General features: G+C 32.7%; 1 protein-coding gene and 1 long non-coding RNA gene across 3 annotated transcripts; both read left to right on the forward strand.

The window, feature by feature from the left end:
• Positions 1 to 1,005: 1,005 nt before the first annotated feature.
• LOC122579989 lies at positions 1,006 to 7,706 on the forward strand. Its single transcript, XM_043752256.1, has 3 exons — positions 1,006 to 1,114; positions 2,076 to 2,143; positions 6,949 to 7,706. Exons 2-3 carry the CDS (start codon positions 2,078 to 2,080, stop codon positions 7,531 to 7,533), a joined length of 651 nt encoding a protein of 216 aa, XP_043608191.1. The 5' UTR covers positions 1,006 to 1,114; positions 2,076 to 2,077; the 3' UTR covers positions 7,534 to 7,706.
• Positions 7,707 to 18,666: 10,960 nt separating this feature from the next.
• Positions 18,667 to 23,740, forward strand: LOC122579429. Of its 2 annotated transcripts, none has more exons than XR_006320633.1 (3): positions 18,667 to 18,789; positions 18,979 to 19,043; positions 23,045 to 23,740. It is a non-coding gene; the product is annotated as an uncharacterized LOC122579429 (long non-coding RNA). The 2 variants fall into 2 exon arrangements; XR_006320632.1 differs by lacking the exon at positions 23,045 to 23,740 and adding an exon at positions 20,388 to 20,649.
• Positions 23,741 to 24,291: the final 551 nt, after the last annotated feature.

Consider the following 24,291-nt stretch of genomic DNA (forward strand, 5'->3'; position numbering starts at 1 on the left):
TTGTAGTTGAAAACTAGGGAATTTTAAGAATTTTCAGTATTTCAAAAACTTAAAATGAAATGATACAAAGACTATCGTATCTATACTACTCCAAACCGACCTAACCACCTTGTTTATATATATATATGGGGGAAGGAAATATGAGGCTGTTAGGCATCCAAGTTGGGTGAAAAACCCTTCACATACCTTTTTTTAAAAGGTAAAAATCATGGGGGGCCATGTATTTATTTAAAATATTAAAATATTAGTATGTGAGGGGTTTTTCACCCAAGTTGGATGCATAACAGCCTCATACTCACTTTTCCCTATATATATATATATATATATATATATATATATATATATATCTTTCTCATTTTTTTGCTAGTATTAATATTTTGGAGTTTGCTACTCATGACCTTCGTATATGATGCATTGTAAGTAATTGTTGAAAATTATCATCATGTACAATATCGTATTTTATTTTATGGTGTATAATTTATACCGAAAAAAATGAAAAATTTCCCATTTTGGTATATTAAAGATGGGGTTAATATTTATGCAGTTAACTACATTAAAAAAAATTTTATAAAAATAATTTTTATATTAACCCTTTAAATTTTAAAATGTACAAAATTATCCTATGTAAAACTAGCATTGTATCCGCGCAATGTAGCGGCGGTGACGACGACGGTGGTTTAGTGGTGTCGGTGATGGGTGGTGATCGAGAACATCGACAATTGGTGTCGAGTAGTCTAACCGTGTAAGTTGATACAATGGTGATAGTGATATTTTAGAAGATAAGGGTTTAAAGTATAAATTAATTTATTAAGGGTAATTTTGGTAATATCTAATAACCCTTTCTTTAAAAGTTGTTTTTATCTAATTATTTTTTAACCTTTTCTTAACGGGGTGAATAATCTTTATAGAGCAGTAATAGATAACACAACTGCGGTTAATATATGATTTTCCCATTAAAGATAATGCTTGTTTTTTTTTGTGAGATTGTGAGGTGGCTTTTGGCTTGCTCAAAACGACCCCAAAGTCATAAAACAAACACACATATAAGTTCTTTTGCAGTTTATTTATTAATCCAAAATCCTGAACTGAAAATCCAAACTCAAGTAATTTACAGGTGCGCCATTCGTTTCACTCTCTCAATATACTCAATCAGTTAGTCAACCTTAATTATTATTAATATTATCATGATTCATGCTTTATGTATGTATGTTTTGTTTATTTGCTTTCTTAATTTTTGTTATTCCATGTTTCATAAATTCTAGATTAAGAAACAAGGACAAACTGTGTTTTTGCTCTAGTTTTTTTCTGCCGGAATCCTTTTGTTATGCGGTCGTAAATGTCGTGAACATAAGCTAATTAAGTGTGTCAAATTACTACAATCTGAAAGCCGTTGACATGATATAGTGTTTTATCTAAGAGTTTTAATAATTTGATTTATCACTAGCTTCGACAATACTCATTTATAAACTCGATGTAAGTATGAGACATGGATTTTTTTTTTTTTTGTCAAGAAACAAGATTGGAAAGGATCCTTCGATTTCTTTGTGATATGGTAGTTTGTAGTTCTAGCCTTCTAGGCATTGTTAATTACTTGCTGTTTGACTTTATGTAATGGCATTCGGTTACTGCGGTTCATTTTTGGACACGGAATAACAAAGTCGATGATGTGATGTAATTGTGAGCAATTACCCATATAAGCACATACAAGATTACTTATTATGACTAAATGAAGCAAGTCAAGAATCAAGATGAATCGCCATAATTGACAGTCTAATGATGGCTATATATTACCCTTATTAGCAAAACGAATTTCACTTTTTTTTCTTGTCCGCCAGTGTATCTGTGATGCGATTATATATATATATATGTGCCTTTGGGTTAGTAGTTTCATGTAATAGTTAGAGAATGTTGTGGCGTTTAGTATAAAAGATCCATGTTGTGTAGAAAATGAAAGATAGTTTTTTTTTTGTTTTTTTTACATGGTGCCTGATCTTCCCTAGACTTAGTTTGTGTATATTCAGTTAGGTAACAATTGGCACTCGCTTATTATTATTTTTTGTACTCTAATAATGCAGGAATGCTGGGAAGCTCCTTGCCTTCAACCTTATTGACTTTTGAATCTGGTACACTTTCTCGTTTTACGGTAAGTAGTCGTTCAATCATGTTAAAGCCATTTCTGATCTAGACTTGTATTATATGCTCTATCACCTCTACACTGTCTTTAGATGTCTGGATATGTTGCTAAAAATGTTAGGTGCATGCTTTAGATGTTAAGAGTCACGATAAGCGAATACTGCATAACTAATTAATCCCTTCATGGCTGCATCGCTTCATACCTATCTAGCTTCATCAAAGTTCAGACAAGATAGTTTAGGAACATTTTACGTTCCATATTAGATCAAAATATTTTTCCACTATCGTCTTGCATCAAGCTGATTCAAGATAGAGTAAACAGAATTGAAATGCAATCCTTTTCGTCAGCCTATTATCACTTTGTGTTCTCCATAAACCTTAATACCCTAAACTGAAAGTAGTAAAGCACCAAATAGATAATCAGCTTCGTGAAAATATATCATATTTACAGCACAACTACAAAAGCAGCAGCAACAACACAACTAAGAACATTATAAGGTCAATCCAACAGACCTATGAAATCATTGCAAAAGTAACTAGGTAAGAATAAGTGAAGTAGGCTTGTTCATGTTAAGTTGGATACATAAACGAAATAAATACAAAATTGTTTAGAGAGATAGGATATTGTACTTTATTTGCACAGGGATATATACTACAAAAATGCATTTGAGAGCCTTGGAGGCTTAGATCTAGCCTTTTGCTTTCCCCAAGTGTTAGATTAAAGGTACATAATTGTTTGAGGTCTCTATGTAAGGATAGAAAGTGGAAACTTTCTCCATGGGGAATTTGATCCGGGGTGGCCAAGGTTGTAGAAATCCTGACTCGGAACCGGCTTGGCAGGGGGGTGGGGGTGGGGCAGTCAGGAGATTTTGGCAACTCGGGAGTAACCGAATTGGGATTTTTATATATAAATTTAATCATTTTTGAAATTCTATGTAACAGAAAATTGGAAATAGGTTAGAAACTTCAGAAAGTTAAACATAATTATTCAGAAACAAAAACATATAACACTTCAAAGTTTAAACCTAGTTATTCTAGAATTTTTTGTACGGATACAACAATTTTCAGCCCATTTGGTGTAAATACGAACTTTCGTTTCAAAATTTGCAAAACTACGAAAACCGGTGTCTAAAACACCGGTCTTGGATTTTTTGGACAAAGCCGGTGTTTGTAACACCGGTCTTAGCTTATTACTTTTATGACAAAGCCGGTAGTCTTCATTTTTATGACAAAGCCGGTCTTGTGGACACCGGTCCTCAAGAGGCTCACACCTGTTTCTTGCACCCATCAAATGTTTCACACTTTATATGTCATCTGCAAGAAATGGTTTTCTCGTATCAAGAAAATTTCTCACATCTGGATGTTTTTTTTCCAAGCACCTGCTTGTACTTTACTTCTATAAGCATTACATCCTCACATGCTTTTGTTTTTAGCGATTTTTAATTTCAAGTTGTGCGTAACTTTTCATCGTGAGTGAGTTTGATTATGTAGTTAAGTGACAAACAAAAAGGGAAGGATTTTAACTACTGAAATGTATTTGTAAATTGATAGAGTATTTTAATGTGAGTTGTTGGGTTTATAGGTATGAAAGACTAAAAGTGAGAACAAATTAAAGAGTGCATGTATTTTTGATTATATTGAGTTTGTATCTATTGCATCCTGTATACGTGTTTCTTTCAAGTCTCTCACGTGGTAATATTTGGTTGAGGATAAGTGTATGAATTCTTTTACGTTGCCACGTGTATGTGTATCAATTTAACGAATTAAAGTTCATGTTGTGGATGAAACGAAATCCATGTTCTATTAGAGAAAAGTTTTAAGACCGGTGTCTAAGACACCGCCTTTGACAAGAAAGCAAACTACCAACGAAGAACGGCCTCTGAAATACCGACTTTGTCATAAAAAAATAAGGTAAGGCCGGTGTTACAAACACCGGCTTTGTCCATAAAATCCAAGGCCGGTGTCTTAGATACCGGTTTTCGTAGTTTTGCAAATTTTGAAACGAAAGTTCGTATTTACACCAAATGGGCTGAAAATTGTCGTATCCGTACAAAAAATTCGTTATTCTAAAACACAAACATAATAGTTCAAAGTTTGAAAATATAAAATTAATTGATACAGAACCTAATTATATGAAACACAAACATAATAGTTCAAAGTTTGAAAATATAAAATTAAGTGATACAGATTCACACTGCATCATCATTTGGATCGTATTCCTCAATGATTTGAAGTCTATCGGAGTTTGAGCGTATTTGACCTTAGTTTGATTCGTTAACTGGTTTTGTAGTCCGAGCTGGGCTAACTCAACTCCTGGGGCCTCCGAGTCACGAGTGAAGTTTGAGTAATTGGTTGAGTTAGCCTATTCTTATAACAGTGTGGCAAAACGTACATGGATGATATCTATAAATACAACAGTTGCTTTCTCTAAAAGATGTTTTGTATAGTTAAAAGGAGTTGGCTGTCTCAATATTATGTTACCGAGTTTTGTTAATGGGTGGTAACAAATAGTTGAATGCACGGTTTAATTTGTTCAAAGTAAAGACCAAAATAGTCTTATCATTGTCTGAGCTGATCCTTCTACGCGACCCCAAGTTAACTTTTTACAAAGGAGAAAAAACTTAGGAAGGATCTTACATATGACTTGACCAAAACGCCTTTGGCCAGAGGTACCAAAGGTACCCTACCAATCATAGATTGCGGGTTTCAAGTCCCTTTTCGGACTTTTGCAAGTCTGTATTTGATATAAATTTACATCTGATTTTTGTTTAGGTGAAAATTTTATGTGATGTTGGAAGAGTCATTTTCAAAACAGAATCCATGTTTTGCATGAAATATTTTGAATGTCACAAAGAGTAGGTCTAAATGGAATCTGACTCATTTCATTACTGATCCAAATTCAGACAAATTATGCTGAAGCTTTTCACATCTTCCATAATGAACTTGTTTACATGAAAACCAAGGAACATGAGCAATGGATGATTTATAACAGTTACGGGGGCTGTGTAAATGGTCCTTGATACCTTTCAAGGAAACAGCAAATTACTTTCAAATGAGTCTCATTAACGTGTATTGTTTATTAGACGAATGAGTAAAAAGAATTATGTCCAAATGACTCTTATTATTATTTTTCTCTTTGATTATGTGTTAGGGGAATGATGAGCGCTACAAATCTAGTAATTATGGTTCTCATTCTTTGCTACCAAGATCTTATTCGATGAGCAGTTGGGTAGAATTTCTGTGATTCGTAATTTATCAATGATAATTGGTGGTTTACTAGTCAATTAATAATATAGTAGTTATTGGGTACGTTTACAGTTTATCCTTTCCTTCTATTCACCTTCTGGTCTAAATAGAGTTTTGTTTTGACCACTTAAATAGATCTAATCCTCGCATTGATTATCAAAAGATTTGGTTAAATTCTCTGCAAGTTTGTATTTTCTTTCCTAAACTGAGTAGGATAAAGCAGCTTCAAAGTTAAATTTTATAGCGCATTCATACTATTTGTTAATTTTTACCTAGTTACTTGCACATCAAAGTATCAAACCACTTAAGTTTATGTTTCCGTTGAATTTATAGAACTCTTTAGGTCTGGAATGAAGTATAGCCTTTGATTCATAATTAGATTTAATTGAACTCATAATTATTGAGGTTATCTTTGATTAACTTGGGCCTATTAGGTTTTTTTATTGTTAAAAATGTTCACCGCCCTGCAACTGGGTTAGTTAAAAAATTTGTTACTTGTACACACACCTTGAATAAATATAGAAAGTTTTGAACATCTTAGTGATGCTACGGGGTATTTGAGGGTTTGAAATTTCACATCTAGAAATGGTGATATTTTTTCGTCTTGTTCAATACACCAGCTGTATTTTGACAAAATTTAAAGAAAATGTTGACAAAACATTGTGATGTTTCATTTTACATGTTGATTCTCTTGAAAAGATATAGACAAGTGATCTAGATGGTTTGATCACCTGAATTTAATATGATCGTGCCATATTTTCTACTTATCTTATGAGCTCTCATACTCATAAACAACGTGTCAATGTGAGTTGGCAATGTGTGAGTTTATTTTTTGTATGAAGTTGTTTGGACCACTTTGGCAAGTAATAATTTTGGCTCCATTATTTCTTCCATAGTCAGATTCTAATGCTTTTATGATAAGCTTTAATAATTTACATGCTTTAGTTTTTTAGTCTCAAATAGAGGTCTGATAGCAAACTTTTTCTCATTCACTTGCCTTTTACCGTAGTTAATTTTTGGAAACATAAACCAACATTGAACATGCCATAGATTTCTGCAGTCTTGCAGTCAATCATAAAAGCGAAAAAGAAGTCTGTGTGGGTGTGTCGGCGGGGATGGGTTGCTATTTTTTATGCATATACTTAGTAGTTAGTACAGTGGTGCTTAGAGGTGGGAACTTTATCCAATCATAGGCAAATGGATCAATTCGGTTATACATTGCCTACAATGCGTAAGATGGGGAAATTATAAAAAGTGGTTAAAGTGAGACTGGTCAATCGTGTCTAAAGTCTGTAAAATGTGCACAAAACCTCGTATCGTTTATTCTGAATATTAAATTATAGTTAGTTTTAATCATACTAACTTTAGTTATAAAATTGAAGAAAAGAAACGAGAAAAAGTGTTAGTGCCCAATCTGATATGAACCTGTTTCATTGTTTCAGAAAACCACCTGTTACCCAACTAGTCATTTTTCCATCACTAGGAATTACATTTAGACTAAAATTTTATGGTACCATTCTGAAACCTCTGTCTAAAAAAGTGTTGTAATTTTAATCTTATTCTTTTCAGCCCGATCTTGAATCATACTCGGCAAATCCTGTATCATGCAATGCAATATTGTCATATACTTGTCTATCCATCGAGAAAATCCGACTCTTTCCCACTAAAAGTTCTGCTTCTACAAGATGGAGAACACATTCTAGTAGAGGAAGCCCAGGAACAGTTTTGAGTGAGGAAGATATAAAGAAATGGGAAGCTTGTAGACAAGCTCTTTCGGGATTTGAATTTACTGTAGAAGAGGAAGACAAAATATTAGGAAAAGCATTCGGGTTACTTCGCTCCCCTTACTGGGGTGAAGAACGTGAATTAGTTGTACCTAAATATGAAGAAATCGATGCCATATTGGATTATTTGAGGGGTTTAGGCCTTTCGGATGATGATGTTTCCAAGGTACTTAAGAAATTTCCAGAGGTTGTTGGTTGCAGCCTTGAGAATGAGTTGAAAACGAACATTCAAATACTTGAAAAGCAGTGGAGTATAAAAGGAAAGTCATTAAGGAATCTTTTACTGCGTAATCCGAAAGTGTTGGGTTATATTGTTGATTGTAAGGGAGATTGTATGGCACTCTGTACACGCTGTTGGGTTCGGTTTTAACTGATACTTGTGGACTACTACGCAGAACCACCCCTTTATGTTGTATATTAGCTGTGAATTTCTTACAATATTATTTGTTTATTACTAGAATTCATAAGTACAAATACAAACCTGTATGAATATTTCGTACATTGTCTTAACTAGCTTATAAAGCATTTGATCCTTTTATTTAAGATATTTGATTTACCAAAACTAAACATCTCTTTTATTAATCAATTTAAATATCTTCACTTAATATACCTATTATACCCTTATTAAAATTATTTACAAAATAGATCCCTTTAACCCTTTAAATAACTACAATATATTCTTTTATATATCAATTACTTTTATATTAATAACCACTACCGTCACCACAACCACCACCATCGCACCGCAACATTGCGCGGACATATGATTAGTAAAGAACAAAATGTTTCCCCTTGAACACCTATGATGTAGTTTGTTTAGTTTGAATCATTTTGGAATTAGGAGATCACTATTAATCAGCCATGAGGATGGTTTGGGCTCCTAGCGTATGGGTCAACAAATGCATGGATATAAAAAGGCATTTTAAGGACGCATCAAGCTGATCCGGAATGATCTGACATGTAAACATTTTTTCTGCCGGTCTCTTTCTTTCTGTGCTAATGAATCTGTTGATTTGAAATAAAAGGATGGTCTACGATCAGCAGAAGAGTGAGTAGTCATTTAGGTGGTAAGAGAAGGCAAGTGAGGAGAATGAGTGTGGTTAATGAGTAACTTATGATTTTTGAAGTAGTCAGCTATGTTGAGGATAGACAGTTAATTGTGGGCAGATTTGGATTATCTGACACAAATAGTTTGATTTTATAAGTTTTAAATTAAAGCAATATCCTTTTCTAAATAGGCAAAGAGTGGAGGCTCAGCTTGTTTCAACCATACAAAAAAAAACATGTTTTAATCCCAAACCCGATATTGACCTGTCACATCTTGCCACCTCTATTGCATATATGAAGGTGAACGGATATGCTACTGGCAGAGGATATATAGTTCCTAGCTTCAGTTTTATGAATACTCTTATGGTATGCTTAAACAACTTGTATCCTTACGTAAATTATACATGAAATAAAACATTTCATGTATGTTGTTCCATTTCAATTTGATCTTCTCTGCCAGGGGTCCATAAGCATGTCCATATATCAGACATAATTCTGTTTCATATGCGCACATTTAACATCTGGTGAGAGGGAAATTGATATAATCAAGAGGAATACTGATGTAAATGAAATACGAGTATATAAAAGGACACGTTTTAAATTAATGTCAAAAAGTGCACTTCCAAGGAGCATTAAGCAAGTATCCTAGTGTTTGGTTGTGCCAAAAACATGTTTTCATTTGAACTTTAAAGGTGATAGTAAATTTTGGATTTTGTATATTTTAGGCGAATTATATGGTTTAGTGATCTTAACTATCGTCTCAATTTATCATATTAAGAAACATGTGATTTAATATCTAAAAAGGCCTATGGATCCAGAACACAAGATCATCTAGAATGTCACTTTAGTACCACATCAGCTTTTGCCATTTCATCAATATATGGAGTTATAGATGCAGATCCATCCAGAACACATACCATTTTTTTCATTGTCCATTTAATATGTCACATATATTATTTGATATTAAAAAGTTGAACACAATACAACTAAACTAAAAGTACATTAACAATCGTCCTAAACTCACATTAATATTAAACCCAAAATTACATTAATGATAAACCTAGATAAATACTAAAATACTACTTAAAACTACTCCTCGCTATTGTCGTCTTCTTCTCCGGTCACATATTTCATGTTACGCTCCATCGTTCGTTTTTGGAGTGCTTGCATGATCTTGAGTTGTTTTCCCGAATAACATTGTAGTTGATTCCCTAAAATCTTGAAGTCGTTTTGTTCTTGACGAAGACTAGCAATACGATTCATTGTCTCGTTCAACATGTCCAAATTAACTTTTATCTTCGAATGATTTGATGATGATGAAGCAAGGCGTCTTGGTACCATCAAGCTTTTCGCTTCATCATTAGACGATTGAATGGATAAAATAATAGCTTCTTGAAAGATTGTGAAGATATCGGGGTCACTTTCTAATGAACTGTATGATGACATTTTTGGATGATGATTAATATAGGTGAAAGTGTATAAAATGACATGTTATTTATATGGGATGATTGAAAACCACCTTCGACCTTTACATGGGATGAAGAGTAAACACTTGACCTCTAACATAGGAGACAAAGATATTAATCACTTAATCCAACTATGCTACTACAACATTATGAGATATATACCACATTTGTTATTACACATATACAAACAAGCCCTTTTAGTGATTTTTGAGCAAGTATCATTAGGCTGGATATATCAATGATAAGTTGGTGTAGTGGTTTGGAGTTCCCCTGATGATCTATAGGTTTTAGGTTCGAATCTACATTCCACCAACTTTGAGATATAAGATAGTACTTCTATGAGGGCTTGACTTGTGTATACCCAGGTTCAAGTCCGAGGGGGCAAGATTTACCCGTATTAATCGTCGTGCTTTCGGGCGGATTAATAGGGGGTTTTCCCTCCATTGGGTATTTGAAATAGGCATTTATACTTCGAGAGAGCTCTCTAGCTCGGACCCAGTTAAGACAACGTATGCTATACTTCTCGCTGTCGAATTGCAACACGAAGTTTCAAGCGAAATTCCCCTTTCAAAAAAAAATCATTAGGCTGGATATAATAGATAACTAATACATATCTAATTAAAAGACTAGCTTTGAAAGCAAACTCCAACAACTTCACGAAATATTCGAGTCGTATTTTCTTGATTAATTTGCGTACTTTTTATAAAACGGTTCACCATAATAACAATATGCTACATGCTTAGTGAATACTTAATGTTATGAAATCTAATGAGTTGGTGGACCATTGGTAAGGTTTTAGATCTTGGGGAAATCCACCAGCGATCGACTCTTACTTCCTACATTTATAGGAGTGGATTATTAGGGGAGGTGGTTTTCGAAAGTCTAAGTTTCATCCTGACATGTGTGGTTTTAATTTCACATACCGTCCAATTGGATGTTAATGTGGTGTTTCAAATATTAACTGCTAATAGATTTTTTTTAATCATATTTCATTGCGAGACCAATCAGATAAATTATATACAAATATCTTTCTCATTTTTTTGATAATATTGTTTGTTATTCATAACCTTCGTAATTATGATGCATTGTAACTTGCAAGTGATTGTTGAAATTTATCATGTACAATATTTTATTTCATATTCTGGTGTATAATTTATAGAGGAAAAAATGAAAAAATTTCTCATTTTGGTAGATTAAAGATAGGTAAATGCTAAATACAGCCCTTAGGGCTGTATTTAACGTGCATAAAAAAACTTGTACCTTCCATATTAAAAGTCCGCCCCCTGATTTTCATGGTAAATGTACAAACAATTAATGCACCTTAAACACAGCCCTAAGGGCTGTATTTAGCAAACCCCAAATTATTATTAACGAGATAAAGGTACTTGCGCATTGCGACGGTGATGGAGGTGATGGCGGGGTGGTGATGTAATAGCGGTGGCGGTGATGGGGTGATTTTTTACCTGACGGGCTCCGCCCCCGGATTTAAAAATTCGTCGAAAGTATATCGAATAACCTCTCTGATGAAAGAACATGAAATTTTAAGACCTATATAATTTTTATAATTTATCGATATACGGTTTTTGAGATAAAAGATCTTTAATGAATTAGAGGAATAATGATTTATGGAAGAAACTATAAAAAAAATGAATGGTTAAGATTTGAGAAGAGAGAATGAGTATTATAATTATCTATAATACATTAATGAATTGAAATGCCTAATATGATCTTCTTTATTCACTAATTTAAACATTTCTACCTAATGTACCTATAATACCCTTAAATCTTAACTACTTATTTTATTTTTTCTCCTCAAATTTCAACCACTCATTTTTTCCCCCTCCTCTATAAATTATTTTATTCCTCTAATTCATTCCAAAATCTTTTATCTCAAAAACCGTATATCGATAATTTATAAAATTTGTAAAGGTATTCTTAAAATTTCATGCTCTTTCAGCAGAGATGTCATTCGATATACTTTCGACGAATTTTTAAATCCGAGGACAGAGCCCGTACGGCTAAAGCATTTAGCTATCCACTCTATCACTTATCACCTCCTATGAACTGTCACCCCCAGCATCTCACCGCCGCAACGCGCGGGTACGTTATCTCATTTTAGGTAAATATAGAATAGATAAGAGAGACATTTTGAGAAAATAAATGTTTAAACTTAAAGTGTTAGACAAGAGTTATTTCCTTTATAATATAGTATAGATATAGATATAGATTAGATATAGATAGTAATCATTAGGGATTTTCTATCAACGACCCTTTAGGCTGTTTTTAAGCAATAATTATACTTCCAAAAATAATTTAAAATTAATTCATGTTCCCTTCATTAATTTTAGATCAAGTCCGTTTCTTTTTTTTTTTTTAAAGTAAACCAATAACTAAATATTTTATTTTAATCTACCATTTTTATATATTTATACACTAGCGAATTTATCCGGGTTCAAACCTGGCATTTAAATTAAAATTATAAAACTAAAAAATATGCAAGTAATTTTTGGAGATAGTGAATTAAATAACACAATATTTATATATTGATAAAATACCTATTGCATTAACAAAACATAAAAGGATACTATATACTATATAAAATAATTTTCTTTGTTTGTAAATAAAAGATTAATAACTTTAAATAAGCATTTAGTGACCTATTTTTAATTAAAAACAGTGTAAATTATTTATGACATCATATATTCTCTAAAATTGTAGACTTGCCACATCATACTTTTAAGTAAAATGTGATGTGTCTTTTAAAGACCTTTTTAAATAAAATTGTAGACTTGCCACATCACATATTCTTTAAAAATACTTTTAAAAGACAATTATTTTTTATTTATTATAGAGATTACATGTTCTTAGTTTTCTTTTATTAGTCTATATTATCTAATAGAATAACAATCGAGCATCACCTTAAATAGTATGACTATGTACAATCAAATTAAATGATATCTCATTACTACAGCTTACAACATAATTATAGCTATAGATTTCAATAATTATTTATCAATAAAAATATAGAGCATAAATTAACAAATCATATGTATCACAATCAAATACTGGATATCTCATCACTACAGCTTACAACATAAATATAGCTAATTAGCTATAAATTTCAATAATTACGAGGGCTTAAATGCCACTACGCACGTCGAGATTGAAATTTATTGGTTGCGTGTATAATCTTGGGGATTATTCAAATTGTTATTGAAAACTCAAAGCATGAAACATTGATATAATAGAATGTAATAAATAATTAAAGGAATAATACATATTGTATGATTTATATGTCTTTAGTAGTTCATATATATTCCATCATCAAACTTGTAAACCTGAATTATGTAAAAGAGAATTAAATCTCATTAGGTTTATGATAACTCAAGTTATTGAAATCCCAATCACACAACATCGTCAATAAACCAATAATTCCATTCTCTATCTCATTCTAAAAGGAAAAAATGGTTCAAAAAAATGTCGGAGTATACCTTCCTCTGGGGAATGAAACAGGTAGGTGACATTCGTCACACCAAAATTGCGTGACTGTCGTGAAACATCAAATTCGGAGTTTACTGACAGACCACCTATTTTTCCAATTTCATGAACCTGCCAAATGGCAAAAGGCAAAAGGCAAGTGCTTCCCAAGGATCGGGTGGTAAACTTTCTCACCAAGGAATCTGTCTTTCGTCCAACTGTTTACTTCAAAGTGTGTTGGGCCCAAGCCCCAAACCTTTATCTTATCACTTCAGCTCTATTATAATCTTTTCTTAAGTTCTATCAACACAACTTTTAACCCGACCTTCTCTTACACTTTGCAAATAGGTTATCATGACACACATACATGACTTTCCAAAAAAAAAAAATGACATGCAAGTAACTCCAAAGCTCAATAAACTATAAATACACTAAACAGCCAAATGTTGCATCCTTATCACTTCAGCTCTATTATAATCTTTTCTTAAGTTCCATCAACACAACTTTAAACCCAACTTTCTCTTACACTTTGCAAATAGGTTATCATGATATACATACATGACTTTCCAAAAACAAAAACAAAAAATGACATACAAGTAACTCCAAAGCTCAATAAACTATAAATACACTAAACAGCCAAATGTTGCATCCTTTTGGGCTAAAGAAATGTATGTAATTACCTATATAGTTTGCTTGTGACATAAAACTGTCTTATGTAGCAGCCTATTCTCCATTCGATAATCGATAATGTCATGAAACACTAAATGGGGTCGATAAGTAGATTCATTGAAATGCTTACAATCAATCAGACAACAAAAAATATAGAATCTTGTTCTAGAGAGCAACTACCTACCATTGTAGCAAAATAATATTAAAAATACTTGTAGGAGCCAAAATTGTAAAGCGTCTTAATAAGTAACTTATCATGATTGGATTATTGAACATGATTGTAAAATGCATATGTTTCTATACTTCACATATGGAATACCTCAATTGCAGTTTCATCAAGCTGTAGACAACATAAAGGGAAAGCAACCCAGCAATATGTCCAGAAACAGCAGTTAGTACAGGTTTTACGGGCCTCCTGAATATAGCATAGAAATATAACCCTCAAAACCAGGTCAAAACTGGCATGCTTGATTGTGAGGTAATAAGAAAAAAATGTGGAAGACGACTTACTAACAAAATGCATAGAAATCACAGCAGAGATATCGCATTGCAATATTGCATTGTAGATTACTTGGAACGACATTGACTTCAATATAATCTTTTTCTTTTTGAAAAAAAAAAGTATTGATAGAAGAGAGCTTTGACAGAATCTCCTGTCAATATCAAGGTACTATTGACATAATTATTGGTAGCAGCAAAATTAGCCTCTTCGAGTTTAGGAATGTAAAGTTATCCCATTTGACTACACATTTTGCCACTTCCATAATTTTAAATTTTATCAATTTATTTAATATATCTCTAAAACAACAAAATTAAGAGAAAAATATATAACTAAATAGAATCATCAAAATATACATACAGTATAGAATGTAGGATCATCGATAGGCATGTGCACGGATCAAAATAGGATCAAAATTGCCTTCTGGCAAAACTTTAGGGGATTGGTTTCTTTAAAGTTTATCGTTGGCCCAAATTACCTAAATGACTTAACTAACAATGACAAAACTATATTTGAAACCAAGGAAATGCACATACCGGAAAGAAATTTGTCTTATTTGCAGCCCAGAAAAATATTACCATCATCATGGCTAAGTAGGTACCAAGACGCCACTGGTGGTAAAAATCTTGAATTTCCCGCTATTTGAGGAGATGGCTTTACTCTGTCTTTTGATATGGTCATTATGGATATTGATAAAGGTAGTGAATTTCTATGATGTCCACCATCCTTGCTTTGTCAAATACAAATCTTTTATTATTTCAGCTCAAACCAAATAGACTAACAGAGAGCTTCAAAAACATGTATATGGATTTACAATTTGCTATAGTCTACAGTATGGTAAAGGTGACAAATTGGCAGGTCACTCAAGATTGGTATTTAGTAACTGGTCAAAACAGATTAGTTTGTATGAGTAGAAATTTAAAATGGGTTAGTGAGGTATTTGTCTGTATAAAGTTAAGAATATTAAGTATGATTACAAAACTTGTATTACTTTACATATAGCATATAGTTATAATATAGAACTAATCAAGATTCCTAATGCATAATCAATACACTTAGACATGAACCTTAAAGCTTTAACTGACCCTTTTTGGTCAAACCATAGTAACCCACTACGCATCCGGTCAAGAAGGCGTGAGATAGCTAAACTGGAAAAAGTTTGAAACGGATACGAACTGTAGCATTTGTACAACTGACCTTCAGCCCCTCTATAGAACCAAAAAAATGGGAGAACATGAACATTGAGACTATAACACATAAAAATGGGAGAACATGAACATTGAGACTATAACACATAGACTTATGATCCTCATAGTTCACTTGCAGAAACTACCCATCTAGATTAATCTCTGTTAATTGACATATCTGCAAGACCAATATGGCAAATAAAATCCCAAAACATGTAAGAAAATGGTAGAGGTGACAGAAATCTAGCCTGCCACCACTTATGCAGTTCATATAATCTTGGATCCGCCCCTAGAATCCAAAAGCTAAAGCTATTAAACATATTAATCATAAACTGAAAAAAATAGTTTTGTTTGGATCACTAATGATCAAAAGAAGTAAAACTGCATTTAAGAATGTAGGTTTTCAATACATATAATATATCTTTACTCAGATTAGAGTTAGTAATTGTGAGAAACTTCAACCCGTTTACCTATAGATGGGTCTACTAATGTGAATTTTTTTATGCAATCGTGTCAAATGCGAACTGTTCAAATAAAAGATGAACCAAAAAAGAAAGGATCGAACAGTTAACGGATTTACAGTTGTATTTGTAAAAATGTATTTGTAATAATGAACATAGAAGTTTTTGAACCCAACCAGTCTCGTTCCATTTATCGTATACTATAAAGTGACCCATTTCAGCTAGAATTCCATTTTACTGTTATCCGGTCCGCTTAAATTGTTGTATTTAGAAGTAAGCAAAACAATTACCCCTAACCTAACCTAACCTAACCTAACCTATACCTATACATTCTCAGATGAACCTTCCACTATAGATATATAGGTCATAACTAAGACTCATTTCCCACCAAAAAGAAGGAAAAAAATAGCTTATGTATTTTATCTCCCGTAGGTGTAGGAGCCCACCGTGACCTAAGAGTGAAAACCATGTTTTTGAAACACGAACAATATACAGCTTACCTAACAAAAGCAACCAACTGGAAGAAGCATTTGGTATTGGCTACGGCTATGGATGCATTGTTGCTCGAATTTGGTTTTTTGTGAATTCAGCTACTCTAGTTGAGGCCTGCATTGTTATATATATATATAATTGCAGGTTTCTTCTACTTTTTTATATGCAACAGTAGATAAGCTACCTAAATGACAACATTATAGGCATGATTTGTACGTCACTTCTAAAAACTTAGTGACGGAAGTCTCAAGATTTTGTAGTTGAGACTGAAAGATGCTTGTCAAATAGTAACCATATGAGGTATCAAAGAATGAGAAGTCATTAATATAAGTAAGTCGTTACCATGAAGGTGAGCCATTTTCTGCATAGCTGTAGGTGCAACCATGATAGGCATTGAAATCTTGAGACCCAAAGTCATATCTATCTTTCAAACATCAATAAGTGTACACGGTTAGAACCTAGTTTTACTATCAAAAATATACAAGCAAACTTAAAAATACCGACGTATAAGATTTCAAAGCAAAAGATTCCATGTAAGATTAGAGCATATCCCAATTTAACAAATATTAGAAAGTGGCCAGATTTCATATCAGTTCTTATAATTATCTAACAATATGCAGAAATTAATAATATAAACATCACAAATGACCATATTTTCTCCCTAATTAAGCATATATGGGAACCAACATCCACTTTCAAATTTACTTTATACGTTAAATATACTCATAAATTAACTCACTATATAGTATATATCCTTCTGAACAGATTTATGCTGTTTTTTTAAGTGCGGAATCATGGTAAACTTTCAAAATTGAAATATATAACTTAATACAAATAGCGATAATAAAGACTATATATTTGTAAATGACATCCTCATTTGTAACCCGGTCCATCCATGTTCAGCCATTAGGGGGAAAATGTAGCCTATATAGCATTAAAAGAATAACGTTACGAACAAATTTAAAACCATACATAGAATCTAAAGGACAATGTGAGTCTAATAACAAATTAAGAAAACATATAACATAACATATAGGAAAACATACCAACAAAGTGCTTGTTATCGGTCGGGTTGAGTTGTTCAAAAGAAGCCAACTGAAAAAAATATAATATAAACATACACAAATTTAGATACGCCAGTAATGTAGATACAATTATGAGACTCTACAAACATGAGTGAAATCTAAGTGCAAACAACATAAAAACCAATCATGAACATACACTAACAATCTGTAAATAAAAAAGATAAATAGATGGGGGAACTTGGGATGCAAAAGGCAGAGATGAGAGATGGTGATGTTAATGAAAAGGTAAAAAAATGAAAGTGAAAGTGACCGATGATAATTATGGTACAATTTCTTAATTGGTTTTATGGATATTATAAGAGTTACTATTTTTTATTAATCTTTTCAGTTTCTTTCATTAAAGAACAGATGTAAATACGCACCATAATGATCGAAGAGAAGCTCAAGAGTTTTCCCCTACAACTAAATACCAATGAAGTTAGTTAGCAAGAGTATTTACCCAAACTCGTTTAACTAATCGGCATAATTACTACCTATTATTCATTAATCACATAGTAAAACAATAAATATCATCATCAATATAAAGTTTTAGCATTGATTCCATTTTACAACTTTTATATATATATAAGATTTATCAAAAAATATATAGAGTATAAATTAACAAATCATATGTATCACACTCAAATACTAGTTAGAAAAACAAAAACATGAAAAGTTTGAGATAAATACATACATATCCGAAGAGAAGCAAGAACAATGGTATGGTTTTTGTGGGATTTCATTTTGATAAATAAAAGGGTAGAAAAGAGTTGATTTTTTAGAAAAATTGGGAATCAAATATCTATACTTCTATACTCTTTATTAAAAAGAATTGACTCTGTTGAAAGTTATAGGGGAAAAAATGTCAGAATTTTCCTCCATTAAAACAATACTTCCTAAATACAATACAACCCCACTCTAAATGAAACAAAAACACCATTAGTCCCCCGACCTTTAAATTAACTATACTAACCATTATATTAATTAGATTTACATAATAGTCCACACTATTCGTCGTCACCGCCGCCCGTCACCGTTGCATTGTGGACACCGCCACCGCATTTACGCGGGTACCATGCTAGTTTAGTTAAAATTACAATGGCTTGACTTTGACAAGAAAAAAATAACATAAATAGGAACGGAGATGTGATCTACAATCAATGAAGGGGGAATGAATTAATTTTTAGATTATTTTTGGAAGTATACTTATTGCTTAAAAACAAGGGCAGAAAATCCCTAATCGGTATTATCATCCTTTATGTATGTACGTATGTATTGTTAATTTGCTTGCTTAATTTTTGTTATTTAATGTTTTACAAATTCTAGATTATGAAAGAAAAATAATCTGTGTTTTTCGCTCTAGCTTTTTTATACCGGAATCCTCTCGTTATGTCGTTGTAAATTCCGTGAACCTTAGCAAAAATAAACTGTGTTTTTTACTCTAATAATGCAGGAATGCTGGGAAGCTTCTTGCGTAGCTTCGACCTTTGAAACTGGAACACTTTTTCTCGTTTTTCGGTTAGTAGTCATTCAATTATGTGAAAACGTACCTTACCTGAGCTAGACTTGTATTATATGCTCGATCTATCACCTCCACACTGTTTTTAAATGTCTATATATAGGTCGCCAAAAATGTTGGGTGCATATATGATTTAAATATTAGAGTCATGATAAGCAATTAATTACTGCATAACTAATCAATCCCTTCAAGGCTCTATATATTAATGCTTCATCGATGTTCAGACAAGATAGTTTAGGAACATAAATATTATGCTCCATTAATTGTTAGATCAAAATATTTTCCCATGTTAATTCAAGAGAGAGTAAACAGAATAGAAAAGCAATAATTCTCCATGTTGAAAGTCTAAACCAGCTGTATACCCTAAACTGAAGTAGTAAAAATGATCAGCATCGTGAAAGACAACATTTTTACAGAACAACTACACAAAAGCAGCAGCAACAACACAACTAAGAACATTTTTAAGGTCGATTCATATCGAACAATAAAATATTGCAAAAGTAACTAGGTAAGAATAAGTAAAATAGGACTTTTTCATGATAGGTTGGATACGTAAACAATAAGGCTATCTCCAATGCTAAGGACGCCCCTTAGGCATCCTTGAGCTGCCACATCATATTCTTACAAATCCTTACACATCCTTATAAATCCTTAAAATCCTATAATTTTATCTCCAACCATACAAACATCCTTACATATCCTTACTTATCCTTTAACTCCACTAAAAACAATAAAAATATAAGTAAGGGCACCTAAGGGCATGCACCAAAAAATCTTTAGTTTTGGACAAGCTTCAACCGCAAAGGATATCTAAGGGCACCTAAGGGCACCCAAGGGCTCCCAAAAACATACCCATTGGAGATAGTCTAATAATACAAAATTGTTTAGCTAGAGAGATAGGATATCGTACCCTATTTGCATAGGGAAATGTACTACAAAAATGCATTTGTGAGACACTTGAAGGCTAGCTTGGATCTAGCTTTCTGCTTTCCCCAAGTGCAAAATTATATTTGAAGGTACATAATTGTTTGAGAATGTTAGGATCAGGAGTAACCAGATTGGGATTTTATAAATAAAATCTATAATTTTGTAGAAAATTAGAAATAGGCTATAAACTTCAAAAAGTTGAACATAATTATTTAGAAACAAAAACATAATACTTCAAAGTTGAAACTACTAATTTAAAACAATAAACATAATAGTTCAAAGTTTGAAAACATACGATATTGATTGATAGAGATTCACACTTCATCATAATTTGGATCATATTGCTCAACGATTTTGAACTCTATCGGAGTTTGACCGCATTTGACTCTAGTTTGCCTCGTTGACCGATTTTGTAGTCTGAGACGGGCTAACTCCACTCCTGGGGCCTCCGAGTCACTAGTCAATTCCGAGTAATTGGCTGAGTCAACATTGGGAGTGGCATGACGTACCGGAACCAGATCTATAAATACAACAGCTGCTTTCCTTAAAGATGTTTTGTATAGTAGAAAGGTTTGAGTTGTCTGAATATTATGTTACCCAGTTTTGTTAATGGGTAGTAACAAATAGTTGAATGTACTGTTTAATTTATTCAAAGTAAAGACCAAAATAGTCTTATCATTGTCTGAGCTCATTCTTTTACGTGACTTCGAGTTAACTTTTTACAAAGGAGAAAAAACTTAGGAAGGATCTTACATATGACTTGACTAACATGCCTTTGGCCAGTAGTACCAAAGGTATCTTACTAATCATAGGTTGCGGGTTTCAAGCCCCATTTTGGACTTGTGCAAGTCAGTATTTTATGCTATTTAAAAAAATACATCTGATTTTTGTTTAAGCGAAATATTTATGTGAAATTGGAAGCCCATTTTCAAAGCAGAATCCATGTTTTGCATGAAACATTTTAAATGTCACAAAGAACAGGTTTAAATGGAATCTGACTTATTCAATACTGATCCAAATTCAGACAAATTATGCTGAACAATTTCACATCTTTCATAATGAGTTTGTTTACATGAAAACCAAGGAACATGAGGAATGGATGATTCATAACAGTTATGGGGTGTGTGTAAATGGTCCTTGTTACCTTTCAGGCAAACAGCAAATTTCTTTCATATGAGTCTCATTAACATGTAATGTTTGTTAGACGAAAGAGTAATATGAATTATGTCCAAACAACTCTTATTATGTTTTTTCTCATTAATTATGTGCAAGGGGGATAATGGGTGCTACAAGTCTAGTAATTATGGTCCTCATTTTTTTGTTACCAAGATCTTATTTGATGAGCAGTTGGGTAGAATTTCTGTGTTTCGTAATTTATCAATGATAATCGGTGATTTACTAGTCAATCTATAATCTAGTAGTTATTGGGTATGTTTATCCTTTCCTTCTATTCACCTCCTGGTCTAAATAGAGTTTTGTTTGACCACTTAAATAGATCTAATCCTCTTATTGATTATCAAATGATTTGGTTTTATTCTCTGCAAGTTTGTGTTTTCTTTCGTAAACTGAGCAGGGTAAAGCAGCTTCAAAGTTAAATTTTATAGCTCATTCATACTTTTGTTAATTGTTACCCAGTTTCTCGCACATCAAACACTTAAGTTTATGTTTCTGTTTCAAGTAATAGAACTCTTTAGGTCTGGAATGAAGTGTAGCCTTTGATTCATAATTAGATATCACTGAACTCATAATTATTGAGGTTAGTCTTTGATTAACTTGGGCCTATTAGGTTTTTTTATTGTTAAAAATGTGCAACGCTCTGCATCTGGGTTAGTACAGAAATATTGTTACTTGTTCGCACACCTTGAAAAAACATAAAAAGTTTTTGAACGTCTTAGTGATGCTATGGGGTATTTGACGATGTGAAATTTCAGATCTAGAAATGGTGATATTTTAAAAAAGTCTTGTTTAATACACCAGCTGTACATGTATTTTGACTAGAATTAAAGAAAATTGACCGAACATAGTGGTGTTTCATTTTACATTTTGATTTTCTTGAAAAGATATAGACAAGTGATCTAGATGGTTTGATCACCTGAATTTAATATGATCGTGCCATATTTTCTACTTATCTTATGAGTTCTCATACACATAGACAACTTGTCAATGTGTGAGTTGGTAAGTTTATATCAAGATCAACATCTATTAATTCCAAATTAGTAGTCTGTGGTATTTTTGTATGAAGTTGTTTGGACCACTTTGGCAAGTGATAATTTTGGGTCCATTTTTTTTTCCATAGTCAGATATTCTAATGCTTTTATGGTAAGCTTTGATAATTTACATGCTTTACTTTTTACTCTTAAATAGAGGTCTGATATTGAAGCAGACTTTTTCTCCTTCACTTGCTTTTTACCCTAGTAGATTATGGAAATGTACACCGACCTTGACCATGTCATAGATTTTTGCAGTCTGCAGTCCATCATAAAAGCGAAAAAGAAGTCTGTGTGGGTGTGTCGGTGGGATGGATTGCTTTTCTTTTTATGCATATACTTAGTACAGTAGTTCTTAGAGGTGCGAACTTCCAATCATAGGCAAACGGGTCAATTTGGTTAGACAACGCCTGCAATGCGTAAGATGGGAAAATTAAAAAAAAGTAGCTAAAGCGAAACTTGTCAAACGGGTCTAAAGTCTGTAAAATGTGTCAAATTAGGATAAAAACTTGCATCATTTTATTCTGAATATTAGATTGTGATAATAATAATGTAGTTAGTTTTGATCATACAAATTTAGTTAGCTGTAAACAAAAGAAACGAGAAAAAATGTTTGTGCCCAATCTGCTCTGACCCCAGTTCGCTGGTTCAGAAAACCACCTGTTACCCAACTAGTCATTTTTCCATCACTACAAATTCCATATAGACTATAATTTTATGGTACCATTCCGAAACCTCTGTCCAAAATAGTGTTGTTCATGTATCTAATGATCATTTCTGAGTCTTATTACCTTTGGAGTTTGGGTATGAAATTTGTTGAATACACATTTAATTTTGTTCTTATTCTTTTCGGTCTTGAGTTATAGGTAAATCCCGTATCATGCAATGCAATATTGTCATATACTTATCCGCCCATCGAGAGAAAACAACTCTTTCCCACTAAAAGTCTAACTTCTACGAGAAGGAGAACACATTCAAGTAGAGACAGTTTTGAGTGAGGAAGATATGAAGAAATGGGAAGCTTGTCGACAAGCTCTTTCAGGATTTGAATTCACTGTAGAAGAGGAAGACAAAATATTAGAAAAAGCATTCGGGTTACTTTGCTCCCCTTATTGGAGTGAAGAACGTGAATGAGTTGTACCTAAATTCGAAGAAATTGATGCCATATTGGATTATTTGAGGGATTTAGGCCTTTCGGATGATGATATTTCCAAGGTACTTCAGAAATTTCCGGAGGTTGTTGGTTGTAGTCTTGAGAATGAGTTGAAGAAGAACATTCAAAGACTTGAACAACAGTGGCGTATAAAAGGAAAATCATTAAGGAATTTTTACTACGTAATCCCGAAAGTGTTGGGTTATATTTTTGATTGCAAGGGAGATTGTATGGCACTCTGTACTCGTTGTTGGGTTCAGTTTTAACTAATACTTCTGGACTACTATCCTGAAACCACATCTTTATGTTGTATATTAGCTGTGAATCTCATACCATCTTATTTGTTTATTAGGATTCATTGGTTCATATACAAACCTGTATGAACGTATTGTGCATTATAAAGAAACAATATGTTACGGTGTCTCCCCTTCAACCCTTATGATGCATTGATGCAAGTTGTTTAGTTTAAAACATTTTAAAACTAGGAGATTGCCTTTGATAAGAGCAGCCAAGATTGGGCTTCTTGTGTATGGGTCAACAAATGTATGCATTGTAAAGAGCATTTTAAGGATGGATCAAGCTGATCCGGGATGATTTGACATGGGTTTTTTTTAATGGTTAACGAGTAAGTCATCATTACCAAAATTAGTTAACAGGGACGGAGCCAGAACGTTTTGTACGAGGGGGACAAATTTTTTGTTGTCACTTATTATATTTATTAGAGCCATCTCTGGGGAAAAATCTTTATAAAAAAATTGGCTCTCACCTAATAGAAAATATGGACCCCTAAAAGAATTTCGTTAACATAGGTGAGTATCAACGATCGGTGTTGAGAAAACCGAGTTTAGTATAAGTGAGTATCAGTTATGGGAACATCTATCTTTAACATGAACATTGGTCTTTGCAATTTTGGAGCATGTGGTAGAAGTTGCGTTATATCAAACAACATAAAATAAGTTC

The sequence above is a fragment of the Erigeron canadensis genome, chromosome 8, assembly GCF_010389155.1.
Source record: "Erigeron canadensis isolate Cc75 chromosome 8, C_canadensis_v1, whole genome shotgun sequence".
Classification (NCBI taxonomy): Eukaryota; Viridiplantae; Streptophyta; class Magnoliopsida; order Asterales; family Asteraceae; genus Erigeron; species Erigeron canadensis.